We start from the raw sequence: 25,903 nt of genomic DNA, 5'->3' as shown, positions 1-25,903 counted from the left end.
AAGAAGAAGAAGAACTATATTTGCAGTTTTTAGATGTAAATTTAACATATTTCTATGAAGGCAATGACGTCCACAGAAAGGTCAGATTCATTAATGCATGCGCATAGCTCAATGTTAATGTTTGTGTTTGTTCTAATATTAGATGATAGACGACTTTAGGGGCAGGGCCTGTTTTTTTTAAGTTTCAGTTTCATTTCTTTGTAACAGTCTTCGCTGGAGCTGTGGGAAACTAAGGCAGCCCTGTTGTAAACACAGTCTGATGAGCTGGCGAAACTCATGTCAGGATGACCACGATCATCTCTAATTTTATTATCAAGACCCTGTGCGACAACCAGGGATGTCTGGACTTCAAGAGCCTGGATGAGAAGATCAGGCAGAGTTTCACTGTCGCGGAACCAGTTTTGAGGAAAGTCCTCTTCGACGATGGTAAAATAGCTCTTCGAGAGGCCAGACGGAGTGTCTCTGGTTCTGGTCAAATAATCAGCCCGGACAGTCTGGTTGTGGCGAAAACCACCCTGCGGATCTGTCAGAAAAAACCCGGAGAGTGTGCACAGTGTGATAGTTTGCATTTGTGCAGGTATTTTGTTTGCGGAGACTGCACTTTCGGGTAAGTACAGACTGCTGTAGGCCGATATTTGAAGGTTTTGTAATTTTTCTTTACTTCATATTAATACTAGAGCATCTTTCACTAAAATATGCTGAGATTAAAGCAGTTCCAGTATAATACAATGAAAACCTCGGCCGTCATTCACTGCGGTCAAGCTAGCCGTCACTCACAACTCCGTGGTGAAACCGGCTGCTCCTAAATTGGGGTTGCACGCGTATTCTCACCTTTACGGCAAATGCATTGGAACGGGTCAGAGCGAGCTGACATGAAGAGTCAGACATTTACTCTGTCACGTCTCACTTTCCGAAGACTAGGTGTTGTAGTATGAAACTCTGTCCACAAATTGTGAGGGACATTACTTTATTTTTTGATTTTTGGGTTGCAAGAAAAAAAAATCCTGACAATGACTGATATATTCGAGTTCAGGACAACTGTGACCACTCATGCATTTTCACTGTCTGTCACTCTGCAATCCAAAGAAATGGAAAAGTCCCTTTAACAACAAGATGGGTTTTAATGTGGGTGTGGCTGACAGGGACTGGGTGGGACAGCTACAGATTCTAAACAAGCAGACCAGTTCAAGGAGTGGGTGAGGCTGAAAGGTGTACCAGTGGAATGAACACATGAAACATTCAAGTGTTTTGGTGAAGCTGAGGGTGGATCTTATGCAATTTAATGGCATGTTTTCATTCGTAAGGGACACAGTTAACATGCTTTATGCTCCCTATGAATATAATCCAATTAATCTAATTTCTGTAAAGTAATTTGCCATCTTTAGGCTTAAAGGTAATATGACACAGTGTTTCCCGGGGCATTTTCGGGTCATCTGCAAACCTGGGAGCAGTAGGTCATGGTCTGTCTCTTTCAGAGCAGTTCATCTCTCTGTCTGTTATAGATGACTGGGTAAGGCAGCTGTCCTGATAAGGCTGGCTGTATCCTAGGGGAACCAAGGTCAGAGAGAATATGCTGTACTCTGTTTCAGACAGTCAGACTGTCTCCTCTTAGAATGTATAATGTGACCTGAATGCAGACAATGTGTGTGTAAATAAGCATAGTTTCTTGTTGATCCAGTACCCAATAGAATCCTCACATATGTACAGATGAGTAAAGAAGAAGCTTATTTGGACACGTAATAAATCTTATGGGTCTAGTGAAGGGTTAAATACTCCCCGCCAGGAACTAATCTTCAGAATTGAGTGGCATTACAGTGTCTTCACTTGTACTGCTTATTTTCATATAACTACCAACTCACTTATTTAAATTCTATTAAGGCTTAAAGTTATGCAAAATTAAGGGCGTGGCCGCTTTGAGTGACAAGTGGGTGCCGTCACAGGTGGCTAGCCTCAGCTCACCCATGCTCCACCTATTTTTAGATTAGCCAGGAGTCAGGTGGAGTCAGGCACAATCAAAATGACAATGGCCAGAGCCACCCATGGATCATAAAGAGAACTGAAGACAGCGTCAGAGGCAGAGCCCTGTTCATTCCTATGAAAGTTGCTCAGTGGCGCATGAAGCCAAAAAAGCCACTTCCCACTGTGAAGAAATTACCCACATGAAAACATACTCCACATGTTCTATGGGCCCCGTGCGCCCACTTTCACCGGCCAAGACAGACACATGGGGATAAAACAATTCAATCGTGCGGCTTTCAAAATGTGATTGGACCAAATGGATCAAATTATGATAGTGAAAGGAGACATTTCATGAGGGTTGTGATCATGGATTTATAAAGAGAACTGGATACAGTGTCAGAGGCGGGGCCCCGTTCATTCCTATGAAAGTTGCTCAGTGGCGCATGAAGCCAAAAAAGTTCGACTTCTGTGTATAAAATTACCCGGATCTTCCGAGATCATTGGGCCCATAGAGCAAGCGCACTAGTGGCTTTCGCCGGCCGAGCTGGCTACTTCCAGTTTAGCCCTCTGGCTAACTAGAATGGGGATAAAACAATTCAATCATGCGGCTCTTTTAGGCTTTCGAAATGTGATTGGACCGAATGAATCAAATTCTGATAGTGAGACAAGTCATTTCGCGGGGGTTGTGATGCTCAAAAAAGTTTATTCGCTGATTTACGGACGTCTCTTTCACAATGTAAGTCCATGGGAAAAAGTCTTTTTGGGCCCAATAGCATCAAGTGACGTTGTAATTATACGGTTTGGCCGCTATGTCAAATTGGCCTCACAGCCCGGCGCTGTTCCTGGGGGCTTGGTTGTGATGCTCAAAAAAATGTATCCACCATTTTACAGCTGCTCCTTTTCCCATGATTGCGTGTGGGAAAAATGCTTTTTGGGCCCCTTTCGTACCCGGAAGTTTAAATTCCATGGTTTGGCCATGGATGTATAAAGACAACTGGATACAGGAAGAGCGCCAGGCTTTGAAGCCAATTTGACACAGCGGCCAAACCGTGGAATTACAAGGTCATGTGATGCACACTAGCCCAAAAAGACTTTTTCCCATAGACTTATATTGTGAAAGAGACGTCTGTAAATCAACGGATACATTTTTTTGAGAGTCACATCCCCCGCGAAATGACTTGTCTCACTGTCAGAATTAAATCCATTCGGTCCGATCACATTTCAAAAGCCTAGAAGAGCCGCATGATTGAATTGTTTTATCCCCATTCAAGTTAGCCGGTGGGCTAAACCGGAAGTAGCCGACTCGGCCAGCGAAAGTCACTAGTGTGCTCGCTCTATGGGCCGCACAATGCGGAAGATCCAGGTACTTTCATACCCGGAAGTCGATTTTTTTTGCGCCCACTTGGTTGTATTTAGGCATGAAGACGGGGATGGTTAGGGGTCGGGGTGGTGTGTCATGTGACATGCTGTTATGGTAACATCAGGGGGGCGTGTGATCTAGTAAAGTGGGCGTGTCGTGTAGGCCCTTCTCTCAAAGCCCGACGCTGTTCTTGGGGGCTTGGACCCACCACTCTGAGCTTCAAAACCGTCAAGGAGGGTTTATCCATAATTTTTTTTTTTTTTACCATCAATGATATACCCTGTGTTAACACCTAATTTTGAAAACTGGACGTAGTCACATGTGTATTCTTGCGCCTAGTCTGACGTAGTTTGATAATTGTATTTGGTGTGCTCGGGTAGAATAAATACGTCATAGCCTTGTCTTTGGAAAGTGAGACACCTGCCAGAGTAAAGTTTAATTCCCAGCTCGCTTAGTGCAGTGCATTTATCGTAAAGGTGAGAATATGCGCGCATTCTAAATTTAGAGGCGGCTGTGGTTTGACCAGAGTTTCGAAAGATATCTAGCTCAGTTTCGCAATCAAAAGTATTTATTTATAACTCTCTAACTTTTGAAAAAAACTTATGTGAAATCTACTGTATTACATCGCCTGTGATTATCATATTTGGAAAAAAGTTAAATCTATTGAGACTACACCCTTTCCGTGGTCCACCCCCATAGCTGTTTACTTGTGTTGCCTGATAAGACCTTTGCTCATGACTTGGTATGTGCTGACTGTTTGATTCACATGTTAGTCAGAATGAAAGAATAAGAGGCAGATTCCTTAAGATGTCAATGTTTTTGATTTACCTGGTTACAAAACTGACTTCCTAGAAATTTCTCTTTTAAAATGTTTTTAAAAGAGTTAATTTTGTCTCCTTTTGTGTTTTCTGTCTGTAACTTTGTTTTTTTATTTAGCCTATGCTGCTGCCTGTCTTGGCCAGGTATCCCTTGAAAAGAGATTTTTAATCTCAATGGGACTCTTCTGGTTAAATAAAGGTTAAATAAAGTTTAGAAAAATCAGTCACTCCCCTGTAAGTGTTGTTGCACAGGACAACTCACAACTTCATCATATAATTGGTACACTAAGTAACAAGTTATGTAATTTCCAGCACAGTTCCTCCTAACTTCAACTGACGTTGAAGTTAGGAGGAACTCAAATAAAAAACAATGCAAAACACCCGTGTGAGAGCACAGAATCTTTCAGGTAGATGCAGAGTATGAAGCATTTATAAAGAAATAAGCCCTTTTCTCAGCAGACAGTTTGATGTCACAGCAGGACAAATGCAGGTGTAATCATTAACATTAATTCAATTTAGATTAGCCAGTTTCAAGGTCCTGCTACTGTGCATACCAGTTCACTGGAATGACTCACTGGTACATTGAATGTAATGTTATTAGCTCCACCTGTGCTTTTCCTGCTTATGACAGGTCAAAATGTCTGTCAATTGAGAACGTCACTATGACATTCGTCCTTATGGCCATAACCTTATTCAGCTCAGTCTAACGCACAATATACCAAAAGAAAGCTGCTCATTCATACATGAAAAAGATGGCCTTTATATTTGAAGAAAAATTAACCATTTTGCTGCTGAAAGTCTATATGAAGGAAATAACAAAACAAAGTTTAATAAAGATTATTATTATTGTAACTGTGGATTCCACACACTGTAAAACTTAAGTTTGGTTGAACAGCAGATCATGTGACTGTATGCTGTTATCAAAAATGCAAATTGCCAGTTCTTTATTCAAACAGAAGATGGCAGTGTTCACATCTTATCAATTCACCTTTATCACATTTATTATTTCCTCTTTGTAAGTGTTGTTGATTATAGCTGTTATGGCCAGTAATTTACATGTCAAGGAATAAGGCCACTATATAGACTGTAGAATATAGGAATATCATATTTTTACTAGTTTTGTCCAAACCAACCAACAATAACAGCAACCCAAAACTATTATCATTAACATATGAAAACCATAAACATGATTACAAATGTGTGTATTTATGCCAGTGTAGGTTTCATATCCTGGCCATCAGCAACCAGTATCAACAGTAGTATTAAAACAGTACTGTCAATGTATTTTTAAATCTCTAGAGGTCCGTATACACTGTGTACAGGAACTACATAAACCACATTTTAATTGAAATTTAAAATTCAGTAAAACTAAAACTCCTGAGATGGAATTTTTTGTCATTTTCAGACACAAGTGTAAAAATCCCCATAGTCTGGCGTCACCGTACAATGCTGAACTTTTGAAGAGATGGGGTTTTCGCGACCTGACAGAGAAACAGCTGTTCCAGCTGTTACTGCAGAATGATCCTTATCTGCTGCCTGAGGTAGGTCATACTGACAACAGTGGGAAACAGAGGTGGGACTTGAGAATCTCTTGCTATTGTGTAGAAAATTATGTAAATCTCTGAATCATATATTTTTGTTGTAACACTATGGTCAAACCCCCCCCCCCAATACCTAGATATGCCCACATTACAACAAGGGCAATGGTGTGCACGGCTCCTGCAAGTTTACCACCGCATGCACCAAGCTTCACGTCTGCCTGCACCATTTCCAAGGTGACTGTAAGTTTGGCTCGACATGTAAGAGGAACCATAACATTGAAGCACAAGGAATGAAGATTTTCCGAGGGTTCAGTCAGGAGACTATTTCAAACCTTCCTGGAATCTACAGAAATAAATTCATCATCTTAGGTCAACATGAGAGACAACCCTCTGCTGTTACTGGTAAAGAATTACGTTTATGAATAATTTGAGAACTTTTTGTCATCTTATGATAGTGATAGTCTATACAAGTATTTATGTGTGTGATTAGTATCTCCTCCAGTGCTGCCAGTGAAGGTGCCGCAGCCTTCCAAGAAGCCCTCCCACAGCAACCCTGGATCCCCCACATCCCCCACTACCCCCACATCCCCCACTAGTTCTGCAGGGGCAACTAAAACAATAAGTGATGCCGACAGGAATGAAATCTGCCTCTTCTTCATTCGCAGACACTGCAGCTTCAAAGGTAACATTGCTGCTACCAGAACAGACGAGTCATATCCACAGAAACCTCTCAATACATGTGTGTAGATCTGTGTGTGGAGAGAAAATTGTACTGCCTTTTTATCTTTGTTATGTTTTTTTTTGCAGATAAGTGTGTCCGTGTCCATTGGCACCTACCTTACAGATGGCAGGTTTTAGAGAGTGATCATGTGACCTGGAAGGACTTGCCCAATATGGAGGACATTGAGAAGGCCTACTGTGACCCAGGACAAGACACAAGCTGCACCGATCAAGCATCGGCCACATTGGGGATTTTTCGATTTCTTTCTTTACAAAGGTGATCATTATGAATGAGTCAGTCAATCAAACTTTATTTATATAGTGGCTTTGATACAAGTCGAATGCAATTCAAAGTGCTTTACAAGTGAACACAAGATGGGAGGCTAATGCACACCAAGATACAAGTAAAATACCAAGAATTTAAACACGGTGACTTGTAAAATATAAATAAAATAAATGATAAAAGATAATGAAGAAAACAAGGAAAAAAACCCACTGTAAAAAATTTATTGAATAAGCCAACAATAAAAGATAAGTAAATGATGAGAGAACAGTTAACGTAAAATTGAAAAATTCAAGCAATAAAAAACACAAAACAATGAAATTATATAACACTACACTATACAAAATGATTAGATTACAATAAAATGTAAAATTAATTGAGCAATAAAAACATTAAGAATCATAAAACCATAAAATTATAAGGCACTACAAAAAAGCCAGTCTGAAATGATGGGTTTTAAGTCCATGTTTCACATAGTAACAGTCTTCCCTGTTTATTTCTATTCTAGAGCAACAATTCAATTTAAAGTCTGGTATTCACATGGTTAAAGTGTTGGGGGGAATTGTTGGTTCACTCTCACTGTTTGCTTTTAGCACTGCACCCCCTGCTGCGCAGTCAGTGGACTTCATGGCAATGACATACGAAGGGTCTCCGGTTCGTCGCCTGTCCACCGCTTCCTCTGTCTCCAAGCCCCCTCACTTCATTCTCACAACAACGTGGCTTTGGTACTGGAAGGATGAAAACGGGAAGTGGCAGGAGTTTGGACAGGTCAGTCAGAGGACGATGAAAGCAGCAACAAGTCTCATTTGTTCAGACAACTTATTTTTTAAGAGCCTGTGATCCTTCATAGTATCGTACCTGTCTGAGGGAATAAGATTTGGTTTTGTTAGTCCGTTCCGTAGTAATTAATTTTTTTTTCATCCTCTATCAAGTTATACTTTGAAACTTTGTTCAGTTCTTCTCTGTTTTGTTTTGGTTTTTTTCTGTTTAGGGTGACACTGACACACCAGTCTCTGTCACTTCTCAAACTCTGGAGAATGTATACCTGGCGGATAGAGACACAGAGATTCCTTTTAGTGCTGGCAAACAGCAGTATACTCTCAACTTCAAAGGTGCACCGGGAGCCCAGCAGATGTATCAGCAGAACATAAAATACAGAACCAAACGAGAGGTCAGAAGGAGGCCTCGCTTTGTGTCTGCTCAAGATGTGGAAGTGCAGCTGAAGAGGTATTTTTGTATTATCCTTTTACGTGTCTCAAGTGACTTCTCCAGTCAGGCAATTCTTACTGTATGTTTTTCTCCTCGGTAGTGCGTTATCACCTAGCTCCAGCCCCTCCACAGCTGAAAATGTCCCATCCTACTGGGACAAGAGTGCCTTACCTGATTTTGGATACAAGGTATCTTCATATCATGTATTATACACTAGAACCCCCCTCCCCTCAAGAACACTGAATACATATTTATACCCTTGATTGATGACCTGTTTATGTACACTGAGCTCTTCTCTTTCAGCTCATACCTCTTTCTACATCTGCAAAGGAGTATAAAATGATTGAGATGTTATTCAGGCGCACCATGCCCCAGACTAAAATCAACAGCATCCAAAGAATCCAGAACCCATCTCTGTGGAAAGTCTTTCAGTGGTAAATCACAGACAAGGCTTATTAATAATAATAATTTGTGCAGCCCTAAAACACATAATCACATTAATTTTTTAAATATTTCATGTTCAGGCAGAGAGAGCAGATGAAGGAGAGGAGTGGAGGGAAACCTGTGGATGAGAAGTACTTGTTCCATGGGACAGACGAGTCCCTGATTCAGGCCATCTGTGAGCAAAACTTTGACTGGAGGATGTGTGGTGTGCATGGCACGGCGTACGGCAAAGGTACAGAAAAAAAGCCTCAGAATTTTAGTAATATCATAAATATGATATCACATATATGATATTGGAGGCTGTCCAGAACGCACTTTTACTTTGTCCACTTGTGACTTGATTACAGTTTTGTTTCCCATCTCAGCAGCTGTGACATTGTTTAGAGACGATTTTGATCATAAATTTAGTGCACATTAAAAATATGTTCAGAACACATTATTTTGTAAGAAGGTCCAGGTTTATCAGGCTTTCAGAACTGAATGTCTAATCATGAAGCAGCATACTACAAGTATACTTTTTTTTATTTTTTTTAGGGAGCTACTTTGCAAGAGATGCGTCCTACTCAGACAGATACGCCAGGGCCAAAAGAAGTCTGAACTATATCATGTTTGTTGCTCTGGTCCTGGTGGGGGAGTACACCAAGGGAAGCAGCAGCTACGTTCGGCCCCCATCAAAAGGAAACAGCAGAACCCTCTATGATAGCTGCGTTGACAAGCAGAGCGACCCCAGCATCTTCGTCGTCTTTGAAAAACAACAGATTTATCCAGAGTACATCATTGACTACTCCTGAGTTGTGACAACAGTGGTGCTGTTTTTGTTGAGGACGTCAATGGTCAGGGGAATTTTACTATACTGTAGCTGTTAGTGGCTTTAAGGGTTTGTGTAGTTTTCTATGTGAAATAACATCAACACAGAAATGTGGCAAGATTAGAACTCTGGATATTCATATATACTTATAATGCAATTGACTGCTTATGGGATTTTTCTGCAAGTTTATTGGTGTGTTCTGATGAATTTATTAGGTGACAGAAAATACTTTTGCATTGCAGATCGTATACAGTTACTAGAGAGCTTTTCCTTTGAGCATGTCTATTTTGATGATGGTGTCTATTTCGTCATGACAATGTCTGAACACAAGTCTAAATGAAGGATACTGAGGGCGACAAATGATCTGGTGTTTAAATATGAATTGAAATTCACTGATTGCTCTGGAATAAACAGATCGCAAGCTACCGTGAAAGTAGTTTATGTATTCATTTAATGTCATTATTTTCATTGTGTATTCAACAGAAATCTCATTACATTATAATATTTATTCACAAACAAGAGGCATTTGACCCATTTTAAATGAAGACCTTTAACAGGCCTTTAATCACCTTTGATCACAGTTGCTGTAATAAACATATTATTGTATACATTCAAGATTAAAATTCATCTTATGAAATTGATCTTGGATCACTCAGTCATTAGCTAAAATTCAAACTAGGATGAAAGTCACTTACATACATGATGAATAATTATGTAATGCCCTTCGTCCAATTTCAATAAAAGGTATAAATGGTCTCATTAAAGAATCATGGATGACATTATTAAGAGATAAAGTGATCAAATGCTTGTGGCTCAACACCTTAAAGTTGGACCTAATATCCACTGTAATATCCAGTTAGGTCCAGTTTCCTATTCTGAGACATTTAATAAACACTGGATCACGTATCAGGAAACAGCAGTTTGAACTTCTCCTTGCATGTATCATTTCTTGAACAAACCAAACTGCAGGGAGATATCAGTAGTAACCCTGTAGGGAATCACACAGGTATACAAAGCCCATGTGTGGATACAGGGATGCTGGTTTTCTGTCAGTCTATTGGAAGCAGGAGCAAAGAGTGAGCAGCTTAGCTACACAACAGACTGTTCTTTTGTTGAGGGAATGTGCAAACTTTCAGGTTCAGCATCGACTGATCTGGCTCAACTAGTTCTACAGGCTCGCTTTGTCATTATTATTAGATTTTACATAACACACTGCACAAGTTTCAATTTCACTTTCTTTTCCTTTTCATCATTACTGCATTATAATAACCACAGAAATTTGAGAAGATGATAAGGTCAAACCTTTAAATGCACAAATCAATTATAAAACCTAATGCTACAGTGCAAAACAGAAAAATAGTTACCTGCTCATTGTGAAATAAAAAAAATATTGTACCGATTCATGGTAAATGAGAAAATTCCTTCCCTGAAAAAGACTTTATGAAAGGCAGCAGCTAAAAATGATCAATACTGCTAAATTGTGAGGTAAGAGTCTGTGATTTGCTCTTTTTAAGCAAAGTGCAATCCTATTCCTTTGTTCCTTGCTCTCTGTGTTCTCCCTCGCTCTCCCTTGTTGTTTTATCACGCTAACAATCGGAGAAGTCAGTCGAAGGCTCAAGTAGACCTAAACTGCCTGAGTGAAGAGCACTTAGACCAACCACAGTTCTGTGCAAATGTCATCATGACAGCATAGCAGCGCTGTTGCTCATCTTCAGTTCACTTTCCAGCTCACTCTCAATCAAAAAAAAAGGCAATAGATGGAGGTATACTGTGTATTGTAACTTACTGTAAAATAATAGATAGTGAGCCAGAGACAATGACACCAAGTGCCACTATAACAATATAGACCTGCAGGATGGTTTGTAGCTCTTCATTCTTCCCTCTGACATCTAGAAGACAAACACTCATTGTCTAATCATCTGGTGGAGAATTCACTTGACTTTCTTCACTGTCTCTTCTTGTGATTTTCACAAATATGCCATTTTTAGGTCCTAGAGTGCTTGATGACTTCAACTCAAGAGGAACCTGAAAGAAAAGAGTACCACATGTGAAAGCAACATCTTCCATAAATATTTGTGTTTTTAATGTAGGATATGGAAACAGCTGACAGACGCATATTGAATTTTTATATTATTACATTACTATTTTTACATTATTAGTTCCATTAGCTAAATTTTGCAATCACAGCAACATGGGTGTCACTAGACATGTTGTCTAGTGACACCCACTAGTGCAGTGTTTGGGTGTTTATCTCTTAAGTGTATGAATCCTTTCTGTGACTCAAAATGATCTATAGCAGATAATACAGATGCTGTTTGTATTCAGTCATTCCAACCCACCTTCGTCTCAGAGCAGGCCACAATGCTGAACCTCTGGAACAGACGAACTAGAGCCATTCTGATTTCCAGTTGGGCAAGCCTCATTCCCACACAGTTGCGGGGGCCAGCCCCAAACGGCAGGTATACAAATGGATGTCTACTGGCCTTTGCTTCTGGTGTGAATCTGGAAATCAACCACAAGTTATATTTTTGGATGAATTAAAAGCTACAGCAAATAAGAGTAGGTCATTGTCAAAATACTGTATTTCATTTAGCTTTAGTGCAATACAGGGATTTTACTGCTGTTGTATAGCAGTGTTGGACATATTTCAGTTTCAAGTTCACTGGACTGCAAGGATACAGTTTATGTACTGGTGTTACATGGTGAAACAAGAGAAGAAATGTGTTTGCACTGGTGAACTGCAAGTTGCATGAGGTTCATTCACTGTTTACACAAAACATTAAAAAAAAAAAACTAGATGCAACACCACTTTTTTTTCATGGCACTGTAGACAAAGGTAAAATTATTTTGCCCGCCAATGTGTCAAAAACAGTTACAATTAGATATCACCAGTAACAGTCATTATGTATTGGCTATTCACTGCCATCGTATGATGTTAATCCACAAATATTCAATCATAGTGATTTTTTTGTGAGGGTCCATGTCCCCCAAAGTGCTGTTCTGAGCTGGTTTCAGTAATGTCCAGCTGAAGTAATGTGACATTTCAACAGATTGATTTTTCAGTTAACTGCAGGTGGTAACAGACAAAGTCAGTGAGCCATCTACAAGATTTAGATGACACTGATACACAAGCTGAAGATACTATAGTACTATTTACTTATCTACTGTAAAAACAACCGTCTACCTCTCTGGGATGAACTTCTCAGGCTCTGGCCAGTACTCTGGGTCATGGTGGAGGAAGCCTGCTGGGATCTCCAGCGTCGCTCCTTTAGGGAGGAACTGGCCGTTCACCACGCAGTCATTGTCGATGTCTCGTGCAAACCTTTTTGGGACAAAATGCCATGAAAAAGAGTGGTCATGCATGTCATATACACCTCAACTAATTTTTCCTTCTTTACTCCATGCAATGCCTGAAAGGTCTTGGCCAGAATAATCATAGCAAAAAGTGAACTGCACCTTATGACACTGCTAGTAAAAATGCATCTTTTATTCCCATTTAATGTTCCTACCTGAATCCAGGAGGGTAAAGGCGCAATGCTTCACTGACAACCATGTCCAGATACTTCAGCTCCTGGACATTTGTGTAATTTGGTGACTCCTACAAGGAAAAAAGAGAATACATGATAAATTCAGAGTAATGTATGAAGAGTTTTAAAGAAACTTAAGAAAGTTCAAGTGAGATAAACCAACAACTCTCCACCCATGCCATAATGACATCATAACAAACCACAAGGCAACACACTCACATGTCTGGTGAAGAAATCGTCCACCTCTTCCTGCACTTTGTGTTGACATTCAGGGTTAATGGCCAGCAGGTAGCAGGTGAAAGCTAGCGTGTTGCTGCTGGTTTCGTAGCCTGCTAGGAGGAAGACGAAAGCCTGACCCACAATCTCGTCTTCCGTCATTATCTTTTTCTGTGGACGCCTGGTGGGTGTCTCCTGTGAGTGAAGACCGTCATCCTGATTCGAGGCTGACGGCTGCGTCTGCTGGTTCCTGTGTTCGGGCTCATCAGCATGGTTTGCTGCATCACTGCTGCTTCGTGCATCCAGCATCAGCTGAAGGAAGTCTCGACGTCTCTACATACAGAAACATACATGAGAAATTAATTTTTAAAAAAACTATATATCAGAAAGTATATCCATGAAGGAAATTGTGGGTGGTCCATAGAACTATTTCAATGAAAGATCAAGGATTTAACACACATTTTTAAGTTGCGCTGTGTTTGCGATTATCAAGATTCACCTGTTCAGGAGGCTGCTCCTCTCTCTGTTTGATGATCCTCTGAATGCTGTTGATGAAGAACTGATTCATCTGGTCTCGTCTTTTGTTGGGGATGAGTCCCGCCAGAGGAGCCATGATGAATGGAAACGCAACTGCACATAAAAACAAGAGTCTGTTTTACACACTGGCAAATGACTCAATGTGCAATCATAAAAATGTTTTATGTTTACTTGTTTCTATTTTATTTTATGCTCAATTTCTTCAAATTTATCATCCAAATAAGAATTACTTGGGAACCCCAGATAACTGTGACATACTCCTCTTAAATCTATGCAACAGAGGACAGTAAACCATTCTGCTTCTGGTTGGTTTCTTAATTTATTTCTTTTTCCTTCATAGCATCCTATAGAAACATGTCTCAAATATCATAGTTTATATATACAATATATAAATATTAATACAAATAGATTGGACTGACTGAAAACCAGCATGATGGGCCTGAAGAAAGAAAAGGAGAAGAACATCTGAGCGTGGTGGACAAAAGGGTCATCTGGATTGTTCTGAGAGTCCACCTGAGTTGCAAATGCCACACTGGCGATAACATCCATAGTGAAGCAGCCGAAACACCTGAGAGAGGACAGAACAAGACTAAGTAATCTTAATTGTGTATGTTGATTGTGTGTGATTTGTAGGTGTGTTCGCATTTACTTGTGGATGTCAAAGGCCTCTCCTGACTCGGCATAGGTGTTCAAGTTGTCCATCAGGGCACCGGTGGCTGTATTGATGAGTGGAACCATCTACAGGACAACACAAAAGACAGTGTCATTTGTCATAACTGCAGATGACTTCTAGGAATGGACAGATAATCAGTCAAAAAAATAATAATCCCCTGATAGGTCTGTGAGGTGTATCATGTAGCCATTTATTATGTGCCCTTCTAATTGGAACATATAAATATCCTCTGCCTCTGATCAGCGCTCAGTCAATCTGAGCATTCCTATCTCACCTCCTTCATCTTGGCAGCACTGAAGGAAGGGGTAAGGATACTCCTGACTCTCTTCCACCTTTCATTCCTCAACATGAGCAGACAGTCAGTCATGGGTTTGGTTGCAAAGCGAACAGTCTATATAGAGGGACAAGAGAGTAAGGACACAAACGTTTGTTATCGTTACATCAACAAACTTCATGTTGGAATCAGCACACAGTGTACATCTAATGTATGACACAGCTGTTTCTCCTCTCTTAGATATGTTTTAGTTAATGTCCTCACCATTCTGTTTGGGAAGCTGCTGAAGTCTCTGACCATCACTTGTCTGAGCATGTCAGGGTCGGCCACCACTACCACTGGTCTCCGGCCCAAATAATACCTAAAATACAAACAACAATCTTAATGCTGCTAATACAGGTTTCTATGTATAAAGTATTAATCTTATTTCACAATGTGGATTTTTTTTTTTAAATTTAAAATGTAATGTATTGCTTGTTTTACTTACCCACAAACTCTGCCATGTGTCTTTATGAGGTCATTGATAGGGTTGAAAAAACCCTGAAAACAACATTAAAGACAAACATCACAACGGATTAAAAGAACAGAAAGAACTAGTGAAGCTCTTTAAGAATTAAATAATCCCATGTTGAAAACCAAATGATGGACTGTTGTCTTTATGTAAACTATTGTATGATAGCATCACAACTCTTTAACATGCGTTTATGGGAGCTGTATATACTGCATAGCAGTCAACTGATGGCCCAATGAAAGGACCAGTACTGAAACTATAATCTCTCACCAGAACTAAAAGCCAGAGAGAGGAATGAAACTAATTAAGAGAAGCATGCATGTTTAAACACATGCACTTACATAAAGAAAAATTGTGAAAACTTGTGTGTGTATTTGTTTGTGTGCACATCTTGTGGTTTGTATCAGAGGAATAATGTGAAAAACTGAGAAACCAGGAAAAATATTTTCAGTAAAACATGCTTTTCATGACTTTTGTTCCAATAGAAACAAATTTAGATGCTGGTGCACGTTCTTCCAAAGAAGATGATGATGAGAGTCTCTCTTCTATCGTCACAATAATCTCTGAGACTGAGATGTTTTTTTTTCAGGGGTTGGATGGATTAAACAAATCAATCTGCATTCAAAGGTTTTTCAGTACAGGCTTGTGCTTTTTACTATGGTTAAGAAAATCTCAGTTTGACAGAAAGTCCAGCAGATGTTAGAGATCACAAAACGTTAAATCTTCATCCATCATATCTTACCTGCCGAAACATAAATATGTTGCCGAGGAACGGCATTGGCTTTGGATGTTTGATGCCACATCGAGAGAGGACTGAAAAAGGATAGATTGAATACCTAAAAGAAAGAGCACAGAGGTGTGTTGATGAGTGATGACTAAAGGAAAATACAGTAAAAAAAAAATCCCAAAATACTCTCTTGGATGTAACAGCTAAAATAAACACACAGCCACTGCCACATATAATGAATATCTGTAAGGAGTGTGTTGAATTTCCAAGTGTAATAATAATCTCAGACAGGGGAGCATGAAACAAATATTATATTCACATCTTAGTTTTAAACTCTCCAATCTTATTTTCAACTTTTTGACTCATGAAGGGCAGCATTTCAATCACACAACATTTAACTTGCTAGAAGACTAAAGTTTATACTGTTGGTATAATTTACCAAACTGTACCAATTCTGTATGCATTTTGACTTTCCTCAATCTCATAATTTCTATTTCACTTTTTATACCATGGACATGTTACTAGTCAGTTACATGACTGAGTTAATTGTCACAGCAACTGCAACATCAAATGCAACATCATAAAAAGACAGGGATTCAAAGCATTTACTCACCAATAGAGAAGACCCAGAAAGATGAGGACGAGGCTGAGTGTGACGGGAAGTCCTCTGGCCTCTATGTGGAATACATTTAGGAAGTCAACTAAAGCCTCCATGATGTTACAAAAAAACAGCTCTTAGTTTTCTACCACCTGCACTGGGTCACTGCACCTAGAATATAACAAGACAGAAAAAGATTAGGACTTTGTAAATGCTATTGAATATGTGTATTTGACACCTCAGTTATCACTGTAAGTAGGGCTGGGCAATATATCGATATTATACCAATATTGTGATATGAAACTGGATATCGTCTTAGATTTGGATTAATGTAATATCGTGATATATGATAAGTTTTGTCTTTTCCTGGTTTTCAAGGCTGCATTACAATACAGTGATGTAATTTTCTGAACTTACCAGACCGTTCTAGCTGTTCTATTATTTGCCCTAAACCCACTTAGTCATTATATTCACATTACAGATGATTAATTATTAAAAATCTCACTGTGTAAGTATTTTGTAAAGCTACAAGTATGCTGATAGCACCACACAAATCATGACTGATAAACTATATCTTGAATGTCATGCTATGAACTATACTTCTTTAAAGGGAAGAGATACATAGCGGCATCTCTTTCTGGACTGAGATCTCAAACTTGCTCCGTATGGAGTTTATTCTGTAAGCCCCGCCCACTTTTAGCGGTCCAATCAAATGCGAAAATTTGAGTTAAATCCCTTTTGTAACTGTTCACTGTTTACCAAATATTCCGTTTCACTGGGAAATACGACCCTGTACAGAAGCTTAGGATGTTCTAACTACCGTTTCACTGCAACTTTAATAGTTAACCAGCCTTTGTTTATGTTGACATACAGTGTTGGCCCGACGTCATAGGTCATCTGAGGTGCTAGGCTAATAGCTACAACATCTAGCAAGCTGTCTGACATGTTTGACGTTTTCATGTCCTCATATCCAGCGTCATGTTTATATTTGGAAAAAGATATACGCACAGCTGTGTTCCAAATTTGTCAAAAACGAAAGTGAGTATGCCATAGACGTTTATTTACCTCATAGCTTCCTCTTCTCTCGTTGCATAAATGTTATGAAATCTTCTTCGTCCTGTCATCTGGTCGCATCCCAGAGAGAGCTTAGCTACATACTGCCCCCTACTGTACCGGCGTGTACAGAGAGTACTGCACCCAGCACGACTTTACCCCATTCACAGTGGAATCAAATATTGAAAGAGGAAGAAAAAAAAGAAAGAAAGTAGGAAAAAACAAATAAAACAAAGCACAGTAACAAGGACACATGACAGATACCATGGACTAGGGACATGACAACAAGAACTGACTTTGAGATTTGAGCCCAAGTATATGTGCGTGTGATGTGTGCTGTGCTTAATTATATGAATAAAAGAAAATAAATTAATAAAGGTGATGTGTGCTATGTCCTTGAAAAATGTCCTTGATTGAAAATGTTGCATTCAGTTAGTCATAAGAAAAAATCTTGGTATTCTGAGAAAAATGAGATTTTAAGATTTGCTTAAAGCAAAAATGTCAATTATTTTATATTCACAAAACACCAACATAATTGCACACATGCACTCTACAACTCGATTGAACACAACAGTGTAAACATGGTTCAATATAGTGATAACTTGGTATTTCACTTGGCTCTATGTGGAGTACATGTGTGTTGTTCATCATTACCCAACAGGTGCTCCAGGGGTCAGTGTCATTTTCTGACAGTCTAAAGAGACAATGGAAGATCACACTCATCACTAAACTATGGAAACATCTTCTGTAGACATAAAAGTCATGGAAATGATGGCAGACCGTAGTGATATAAAAGCTGCCTTCAGTTTGACTCGAGCTGACCTCCTGCAAAACCTAACCGCTGGAAAGCTGAAGGGCCTATTTCACAATATGACACAGGCAAACTGGATGTAGTCTAGTCTTATGTCAGGCGTGTCAAGTAATCACCAGGACTTACTATTCAAAATAATTGCAATACATTCAAGATTAATAAAACAAGGCACTGAGGTCACATTCTTTTGGGTTCCAGCACATAGGCATTCTGGGTAATGAAGGAGTGGACAAACTAGCCAAACAAGCAGTTAGAAAAGGAAACAGACATACATATTAACTCTCAAAGTCAAAGGAGAAGGGCATTGTATGGAAAAATATCAATAAAGAGTGGCAACAGCACTGGGGACAGGAGATAAGGGGAAGACATTTACATTCAATTCAAAATAGAGTATGCAGTATGAGAAACAGGAGCAAACAGAAAAGAGGAGGTAATAATAACTAGATTAAGAATAGGACACAGCAATCTGTAGAGCAAATTTAATATAAAAGGGAAGCATCCAACTGGTCTCTGTGAACGTTGTCAATTACCAGAAACTGTGGAACATGAGATCATCGGCTGTAATAAATATACAGTATATCAGAGAGAAAGGTAATGATGGAGGAAATGAAAAGATTAGGGCTAACAGGAGCAGGATTAAAGAACATGCTGGAGTGTGGTGATAGTGGACTGATGGAAAAAGTGTGATATCCAGAATCTGTGTCTTGCACTTCAAGGAGGATGAAGTCATCGTCCACTCTGAGTCTGGTCGCAAATATCTCCAGCAGCAGGCTGTCCCTTCCAGATTTCTGTGGAAGTGTAGCATATTACTAACAAACTGGGCAAATACAATAGCTATACGTTGAAATATTACCGCTGTAGATTATTTGTAAGCTAAATTTACGTTACACAAAGTTGATAAACCTAATTTACATTTTAAATAAGAATTAACTAGATCATTACTAATGATTTTATTATACTATCAGTCATGCTAGTAATCAAGTTAAGGCTGAGATTTTTTATCAATTTATACACAGTAGTGTCACTGTCCTACTATTCTACTATTTTAATTCAGGGTGTTTAACTTAAATTGTAACATGTCAAGTAGCCACCGTTTAGGGTTAAATAAGATGGAGGAAAAACTGATGTGTGATTGGCTTTTTAAAAGTAAAAATATGTTTGCAGTAATGTCTTAAGTGATTTTAAAATATATGTGATAATTGTTCACTAAATTATGTATGAGCTGAGTATGGAAAATATATAACTTTAAAATTAACGACAGGTTAACAATTTTTCAAGTGTGTCTTAAAACAACAGTCAGGTACCCAAATGAGCACTGAAAGAAGTTTCCCTCGCTGTAATCATTTCTCCTGTTCATACTGGCTATTAAAAGATCCCCTTCATATGTGCTTCCAATGTAAGTGATGGGGGCCAAAATCCACAGTGTGTCCACACAGTCATTTTGTGCAAAAATCCTGAAGCAGTCTGAGTTGGTCACATAAAGTGGACACCTGCCACATTCACGTTCTTTTAAGCATCAAAGTCCCTCTTTGTGTTGGCATGGCAGGCAACAGGTGTCTCCTCCTGGCCCCTTTGGTGGTCCTGTTGTCAGAGACCTGCAGGCACCTGTTCAGTATCAGGGCCTTAAGGGGCAGCAGCTGATGACTTGATTCTGTTTTTGTGGTCCTGGCAGCCTTTTGACAGCACCCTCAAAAACTCAGAAGAGAATATGTGAGCAAATCTTCATGGACTGAAACAGTTCTGAAGACATCTCCTCCACAAAAAGGAGCAGGGAAGAGAACTGGGAGCAGGTAAGTACAAAGAGGCCAAGGAGGAGTTCTGCAGAGACTTCAGGGAGGCAGAAAGTGCTGAGGAGCCAACTCCACCAACTTCTGTCTTTAGCTCCTCCACAAAGAGGAGCAGTAAACTCTGAGCAAGTTAATGCTAAGAGGCCAAGGAGGAGTTCCACTGAAGACTTCAAGGAGGAAGAAATCTGTGAGGAGCCGACTCCCTCAACTTCTTGCCTTATCTCTTCCACAAGCAGGAGCAGGGAAGAGAACTGGGAGCAGTTAAGTGCGAAGAGGCAGAGGAGGAGTTCTGCAGAGGACTTCAGGGAGGCAGAAAGCACAGAAGAGAGTGGATGTCAATCAACCCATCATCTCAGGAAACGCAGGCACCACAGCAGTCCACTGAACACACTGAACAGCTCTCAGCACCCTGCTCGCTTCCAGACACCAAATATTTATCTGAAGAGCCAGATAGTCAACAGTTAGAAGAAGATGGTTACAAAGCCTACTGTTTTTGTGTGTATGTGTGTGTCTGGTTTGGTGTTGAATTCAATATAAGACAACATCAGACATATAAAATGATTTTGTGATTTGTTATTCTCAGTGATGTCATTTCAATGTTAAAAGATTTTAAATAGTTGTTCAGTTGCATCTAAATATATCTGTGAAGACGTCAATCGAGCGGAACATAAATTTTATATATACAATTTTATATGCATACTGACATATAATAATATATAATATATTAATAATATATGTTAATATAATATAATTTATAATACATGTATATGTAAGGCACAGCTACTTGTACCATGTTTGATATGTATTATAAATCACAGTTTCTCATACACAGCATACTTGATCACAGTTACAGAGAGATCACTATATTCAGAATGAAAGTTTCATTAAAACATCAACGCATCGCTGGATACACAAAGAACAGTAGAAATATCCTTCTCTCAATATATCAATGCTGATCAGGAATGATCATCTTGTGTTTCTGTTTCTCTAACTCATACATTTATGTGCTCTTTTTCATAGCATGTTTCACCTTCTACCATTTTCCAATAATAACATAACCTTAATAAAGAACTATACTTGAACACTATTTGCTTAAAACATACAGCAAAAATATTTTTACATATTTGTTCTTTTGATTTTGTTCACTTTAATTTAGATGAAACAATAACCAAATGACTAAAGACAATGAAGCCTTAAGGTTTTTTTTAATTACTTCATGTCTTTAGTCCAACCTGATGTGTCATCTCACCATCCCACCAATAGAATGGAGTCATCATTAATATTATCGTGGACACCTGTGCTGTGCATCTACACATGTTACAATATGGTGACCAATACAAAGCTTTCAAGGAATACATGATAAAAAAACATTAATATAAAATGAGTCTTATTGCTGACAATCACAGTTTATCTATGGGCACACAAGCACACACACACACACACACACACACACACACACACACACACACACACACACACATAAAACATACACTGAAGCCCTTCAACAGAACATTACCTTATGAAACAAATGACTCAACTAAAACCTGTATCCTGTTATTTTTTTGACCAATAATTTAATAGATTAACTGAAATGTTGTACTGAAATTAATGGCTGAACATCCAAAAAACACTGGTAATACTGGGAATCAGGGTCTACTGAAAAGGTCAAGGAGCACCCTTTCACAAAATTATCTATGCCAGATTCAACTGTTGAATTTTGCATTTTGTTACAATTAGTTAAGTAAACAAAAGTTTGCAAAGAAACTTTATTTAACTCTGGCATGTCTCCCTCTTTTATTGTGGTGTTTATGTTGAGTCATAAAATTTGAGTCAACAGTTGGGTTAAACAACTGAAACCAACAAAAAGCTTGAAGAAGTTGTGGTTCAACAGTGCAGATGCTGGTCATCTGAAGAACCCCCAAAACAGAACAAACAGATAGATAAAACATAGCAATAGTAATAACGATGATTGCTGTAGAGCAGAATCCTTAAATAACCCGTTATTTACAGTAACTTACAAAATGCAAGCCTGATGGCTTATTATAAAATGAAAAGTAATTTTATCAGTTGAACAGGTGGAAGATGTAGAAGAATCTTGCCCACTCTTGCTTTGTGCAGACCCTAGAAGTAAGTTTAAAAGTCATGTTGGAGTTGCTGGAGAGGTGCTGTATACATACAGTGTCAGATGAAGACACCAGCGTGACAGAATGGTCGCTATAGGTTTGGAGGAAGGAAGGGTCTCAGCCTCCAGTCCAACAATAATAAACTTTCAAGGCTGCATGTTGCAGTTCCTTATGTGGCCTGTAGAGTGCACTCACTGACCGCATTGCGTACTGATGATCTCTCAGTCTTAAAACATGGGTATCAATAACAGTACCAATCTCAGAAGCAATGTTTACAAGAAGACTTTTATTTCACAAATTATGAATAATAGCTCAATCTGAATAAAGAGCCCACCTATGAACACACCGAGCAAAAGTGTCCTACACTGAAATAAATGTGTACTGCATGGACTGAAAAAAGGTAAGCTGTTCCATAAGTGTCCACACATCATAGAATAATGCAATATTTACTTAGAGGAACAGCTCATTCCAACCATGTTTTACTTCATTTTTTTTACTTATATTTTTTGCATTTGAAGAAAAAACAATGCAAATCAAAGTCAAAGCAAGCAATCCTATTCTTGCAGTAACATGCTGGTGATGTGCGGAGCGGCTATTCTCATGTGTTTGACTTCCAGGAAAAGTGACAGATCATCAGGGTAACTGAGCTATTTGAATTCTGGTAACATAGTGTCCTAACTATGCACAGACTCAATGACACTTACTTATACTTATCCAAATCCTCTGAGGGATTAAACAAAGGTTGAGTTAACAGTTGGGTAAAATAAAGATAAAGAAAGTTACAAAATAAAAGAAGAGGACATCTGGATTCAGAAGAGGCTTTCTTTCAAAGTTCATTCTCATAAAGCAATGATGCACAATATTTCTGGTCTGATAAACATGCGACATCCTTGCGCAGCAATGCAGCCAGGCAGGAATAACAATGGGAGCTGGAGCGGCACTAAGCTATTAATGGAGAGACAAGCTGAGGAATAAATAAGGAGTGGGGTATTGCCTGCTCTGAGGACCGCCAGAGGGCACTGGAAGCCTAAAATGAAACATGATGAAGACCCCTCCTCCTCCTCCACCTCTGCAAATCCACTACCACTCAGACTGCCGAAAGCCACTGAGTGTCAAAGTTTGGTGTGTGGCTGAATGCGATCTGTAGGCATGTATAAGCAAGTACCCTCTCTGACCCCCACCGCCGTTTTTTCAAGACTCCTTGAAAACATGTGGACCTTTTCAGAGACCTTCAGACCATTTTAAACCATTCAAAATCTTTACAGACTCCATCAGGGCACTGTCTGTCAGACAACCTTTAAAAGGGCAAAAAACCTGCAGGAGGGCTTCCATCATAGCCTGCTGTAATATCACTCTTTTCTTTTAGTGCCAGTCCTCAACTTTGTTGAAACAGGAAAAAAGCACAATCTTAATAGAAATGTAAAATGACAGTACATGTCAAAGTCTTGTCTAAAACAAGGGACAGCCAAATAATCTCTTCACTTTACAAAACATAATAAGAAAATAAGTCCCACCCTCGCAGTTCAGTCAATTTTATAAAACATATATGTCCACAGCTATAAAACATGTTGAGTGCTCAAATTTATAATTGATAAGAAATAGAGTAAGCCCAGATATATTTGGGAGTTTTTCACATTCTCACATGGCTGTTCTTTTTTTTTTTTTTTTGAGAATTATTTTTTATTGACATATTATTCACACCAACATATAAACCCCACAAAGATCAATACCCAAAACCCAAGTTAAACACACACACATCCATGCGCTCTCTCTCTCTATCTCACCCTCACTCTCTCTCTCTCTCTCTCTCTCTCTCTCTCTCTCTCACACACACACACACACACACACACACACACACACACACACACACACACACACACGCACACGCACACACACACACACCAGGGGACAGGGATACAAGTAAGATATAGGTAAGAGAAGTTCATCTTGACCACACATCAGGGACACAAAAGCACATAACAGTGCACATCATCCATGTGTGACTATTGATTACAGCCCATCAAAAATAGGAGTATTAAAAAAAACAGAAAAAGAAAAAAATCCAATCTATATATAAATACAAATACAGTCAAATTGAGTGCTAGTACCATGCCCATCAATACAGCTGTTTGAATGTGTGAGGGGAGAATTAAAGAGTCCACTGAGCATGTAAAGAGAGTCAAATCCCTGTCAGGAGAGAGAGTCATATGGTAAACCCCAGAAAAAAAAGAAAAAATTCTTGACCAGAATGGATGAATTAGTGGACAGTTCCAAAATAAATGCAACAATGTACCATCATTTGATTTACATTTATCACAGATTGGAGACACAGAGGGGTAAAATTTATATAACATGACTGTTGAATAATGAAAACGGTGAATCACTTTGAACTGAATTAACCTATTTCTGCTGTTTATTGAACAACTATGAATACGGGAAAGTGCAGTCCTCCATATTTTGTCAGGCAACACACCATTGATTTCCCTCTCCCAAGCCTTCTTAATACAGTCGACAGATACAGAATCCTTAGAGAAGAAATTCACAAATTTAGTGATAAGCTTCTTACTCTCTGGCGAAAGAGAAAGCAATTCCAAAAGAGTGTGTGTCTTACAAATGGACTCAAAATGGGGGATGTTTTCCTTCATAAAATGCTTAAGTTGCATATTAAATTAGAGTGAGGTAGATTGTACTTTAAGCTTAATTGACCAAAAGATGCAGACTTGTTGTCTAAATAGAAGTCCTTTATGCACTTAAGCCCTTTTACACACCATGTAGCAAATGTGTTAATGGATGGAATAAGGTGTAGTTGTGACAAAATGGTGTATGTATCGAAACACTAGGGACTTTGTAGATATGTTTAATTTGAGTATGAATCTTCAGTTGCTTACAACAAAACTGTGACTTACTGATTTAATAGCAGATGCAGGATTTTTTAAAAACTAAGGAGGACAATGAGGCATATGGATTTATTAAAGGGGACCTATTATGCTCATTTCCACCCCTATATTTTTATTTATATTTGTTTTTATTTGGGGACTCCATTAGAGCAGCATTGCAGATTCACAGTTCAAAAAACTCCTTATTTATCTTATACTGGCGCTTTATGCAGCCCCTCAGTTCAGCCTTTGTCTCTAACAGGCAGTTTTAGCTCCTGTCTCTTTAAGGCCCCCCTACAGCTGAGCCCACTCTGTTCTGATTGGCCAGCTTTCAGGAAGCTAAATAGATGGCTTTTTTTGATAGTCAGTGTTTTTTATAACCCCAAATACATTTTAAAATGATTGACTAGCTTCTTAAAAAAGTCAGCTGGGATCAAAATCGGTATAAACATTTTTGTAGAGACAACATTTTAATGGCATTTACTCTGCCAATCATGGATAGGGGCAAAGTCCTCCAGCATTCTATGGTATGTTTTAGTTTATTAATACCTTCCAATGAATTTAATTTGAGCAAAAGTTTATGATTTTTTGAGATTTTAAGATTTTAAATATGGGGCAATCCTGTAAAATTGTATTTTCTCCAATTAACATAAGTTCACTTTTAGCCCAGTTTATAGTGTAAAAAGATAAGGCATACCCACTTCAGATTTCATTAAGGTAACAAGTAAATCATCAGTAACAAGACATTCTGATGTAATAACCTTGATGTGAGGATGACTTCTTATCCCAACTGCCAAAGGTTCTAGTGCTAGATTAAATAACAAAGGGGACAGACGAGCTCCCTGTCTCACTCTCCAATATAAAATAAATGGCTCTGATGAGATATTATTTGTTATGACAAAGGATTATGAGAGTGATAAATCATTTCAATTCAGTCTGCAAAATCTTCCCAAATCCAAACCTCCTTAAAGTTTCATCTGGACCATATTCACAAAGGATCTTATCTTACCACTAGAAGTCCTGCTAAATTGGTCTGAAGAGTTTCCAC

At 38.9% G+C, this 25,903-nt stretch overlaps 2 protein-coding genes across 2 annotated transcripts; one reads left to right on the top strand and one right to left on the bottom strand.

The window, feature by feature from the left end:
* Positions 1-29: 29 nt before the first annotated feature.
* Positions 30-9,568, top strand: parp12a (poly (ADP-ribose) polymerase family, member 12a). Its single transcript, XM_044356790.1, has 11 exons — positions 30-607; positions 5,543-5,678; positions 5,816-6,080; positions 6,169-6,360; positions 6,486-6,675; positions 7,275-7,449; positions 7,673-7,908; positions 7,991-8,078; positions 8,194-8,324; positions 8,415-8,566; positions 8,869-9,568. Exons 1-11 carry the CDS (start codon positions 285-287, stop codon positions 9,123-9,125), a joined length of 2,145 nt encoding a protein of 714 aa, XP_044212725.1. The 5' UTR covers positions 30-284; the 3' UTR covers positions 9,126-9,568.
* On the bottom strand, positions 9,162-17,441 carry tbxas1 (thromboxane A synthase 1 (platelet)). Its single transcript, XM_044356791.1, has 14 exons — positions 17,271-17,441; positions 16,221-16,376; positions 15,623-15,716; positions 14,857-14,909; positions 14,634-14,730; positions 14,370-14,486; positions 14,072-14,160; positions 13,842-13,990; positions 13,385-13,515; positions 12,889-13,218; positions 12,652-12,740; positions 12,327-12,464; positions 11,482-11,644; positions 9,162-11,167 (listed from the first exon to the last, which is right to left on the bottom strand). Exons 2-14 carry the CDS (start codon positions 16,319-16,321, stop codon positions 11,054-11,056), a joined length of 1,665 nt encoding a protein of 554 aa, XP_044212726.1. The 5' UTR covers positions 16,322-16,376; positions 17,271-17,441; the 3' UTR covers positions 9,162-11,053.
* Between the last annotated feature and the right edge of the window lie 8,462 nt (positions 17,442-25,903).

The sequence above is a fragment of the Thunnus albacares genome, chromosome 7, assembly GCF_914725855.1.
Source record: "Thunnus albacares chromosome 7, fThuAlb1.1, whole genome shotgun sequence".
Lineage (NCBI taxonomy): Eukaryota > Metazoa > Chordata > Actinopteri > Scombriformes > Scombridae > Thunnus > Thunnus albacares.
The sequence above is the reverse complement of the archived record's forward strand: the minus strand, read 5'-3'. Positions and strand labels throughout refer to the sequence as shown.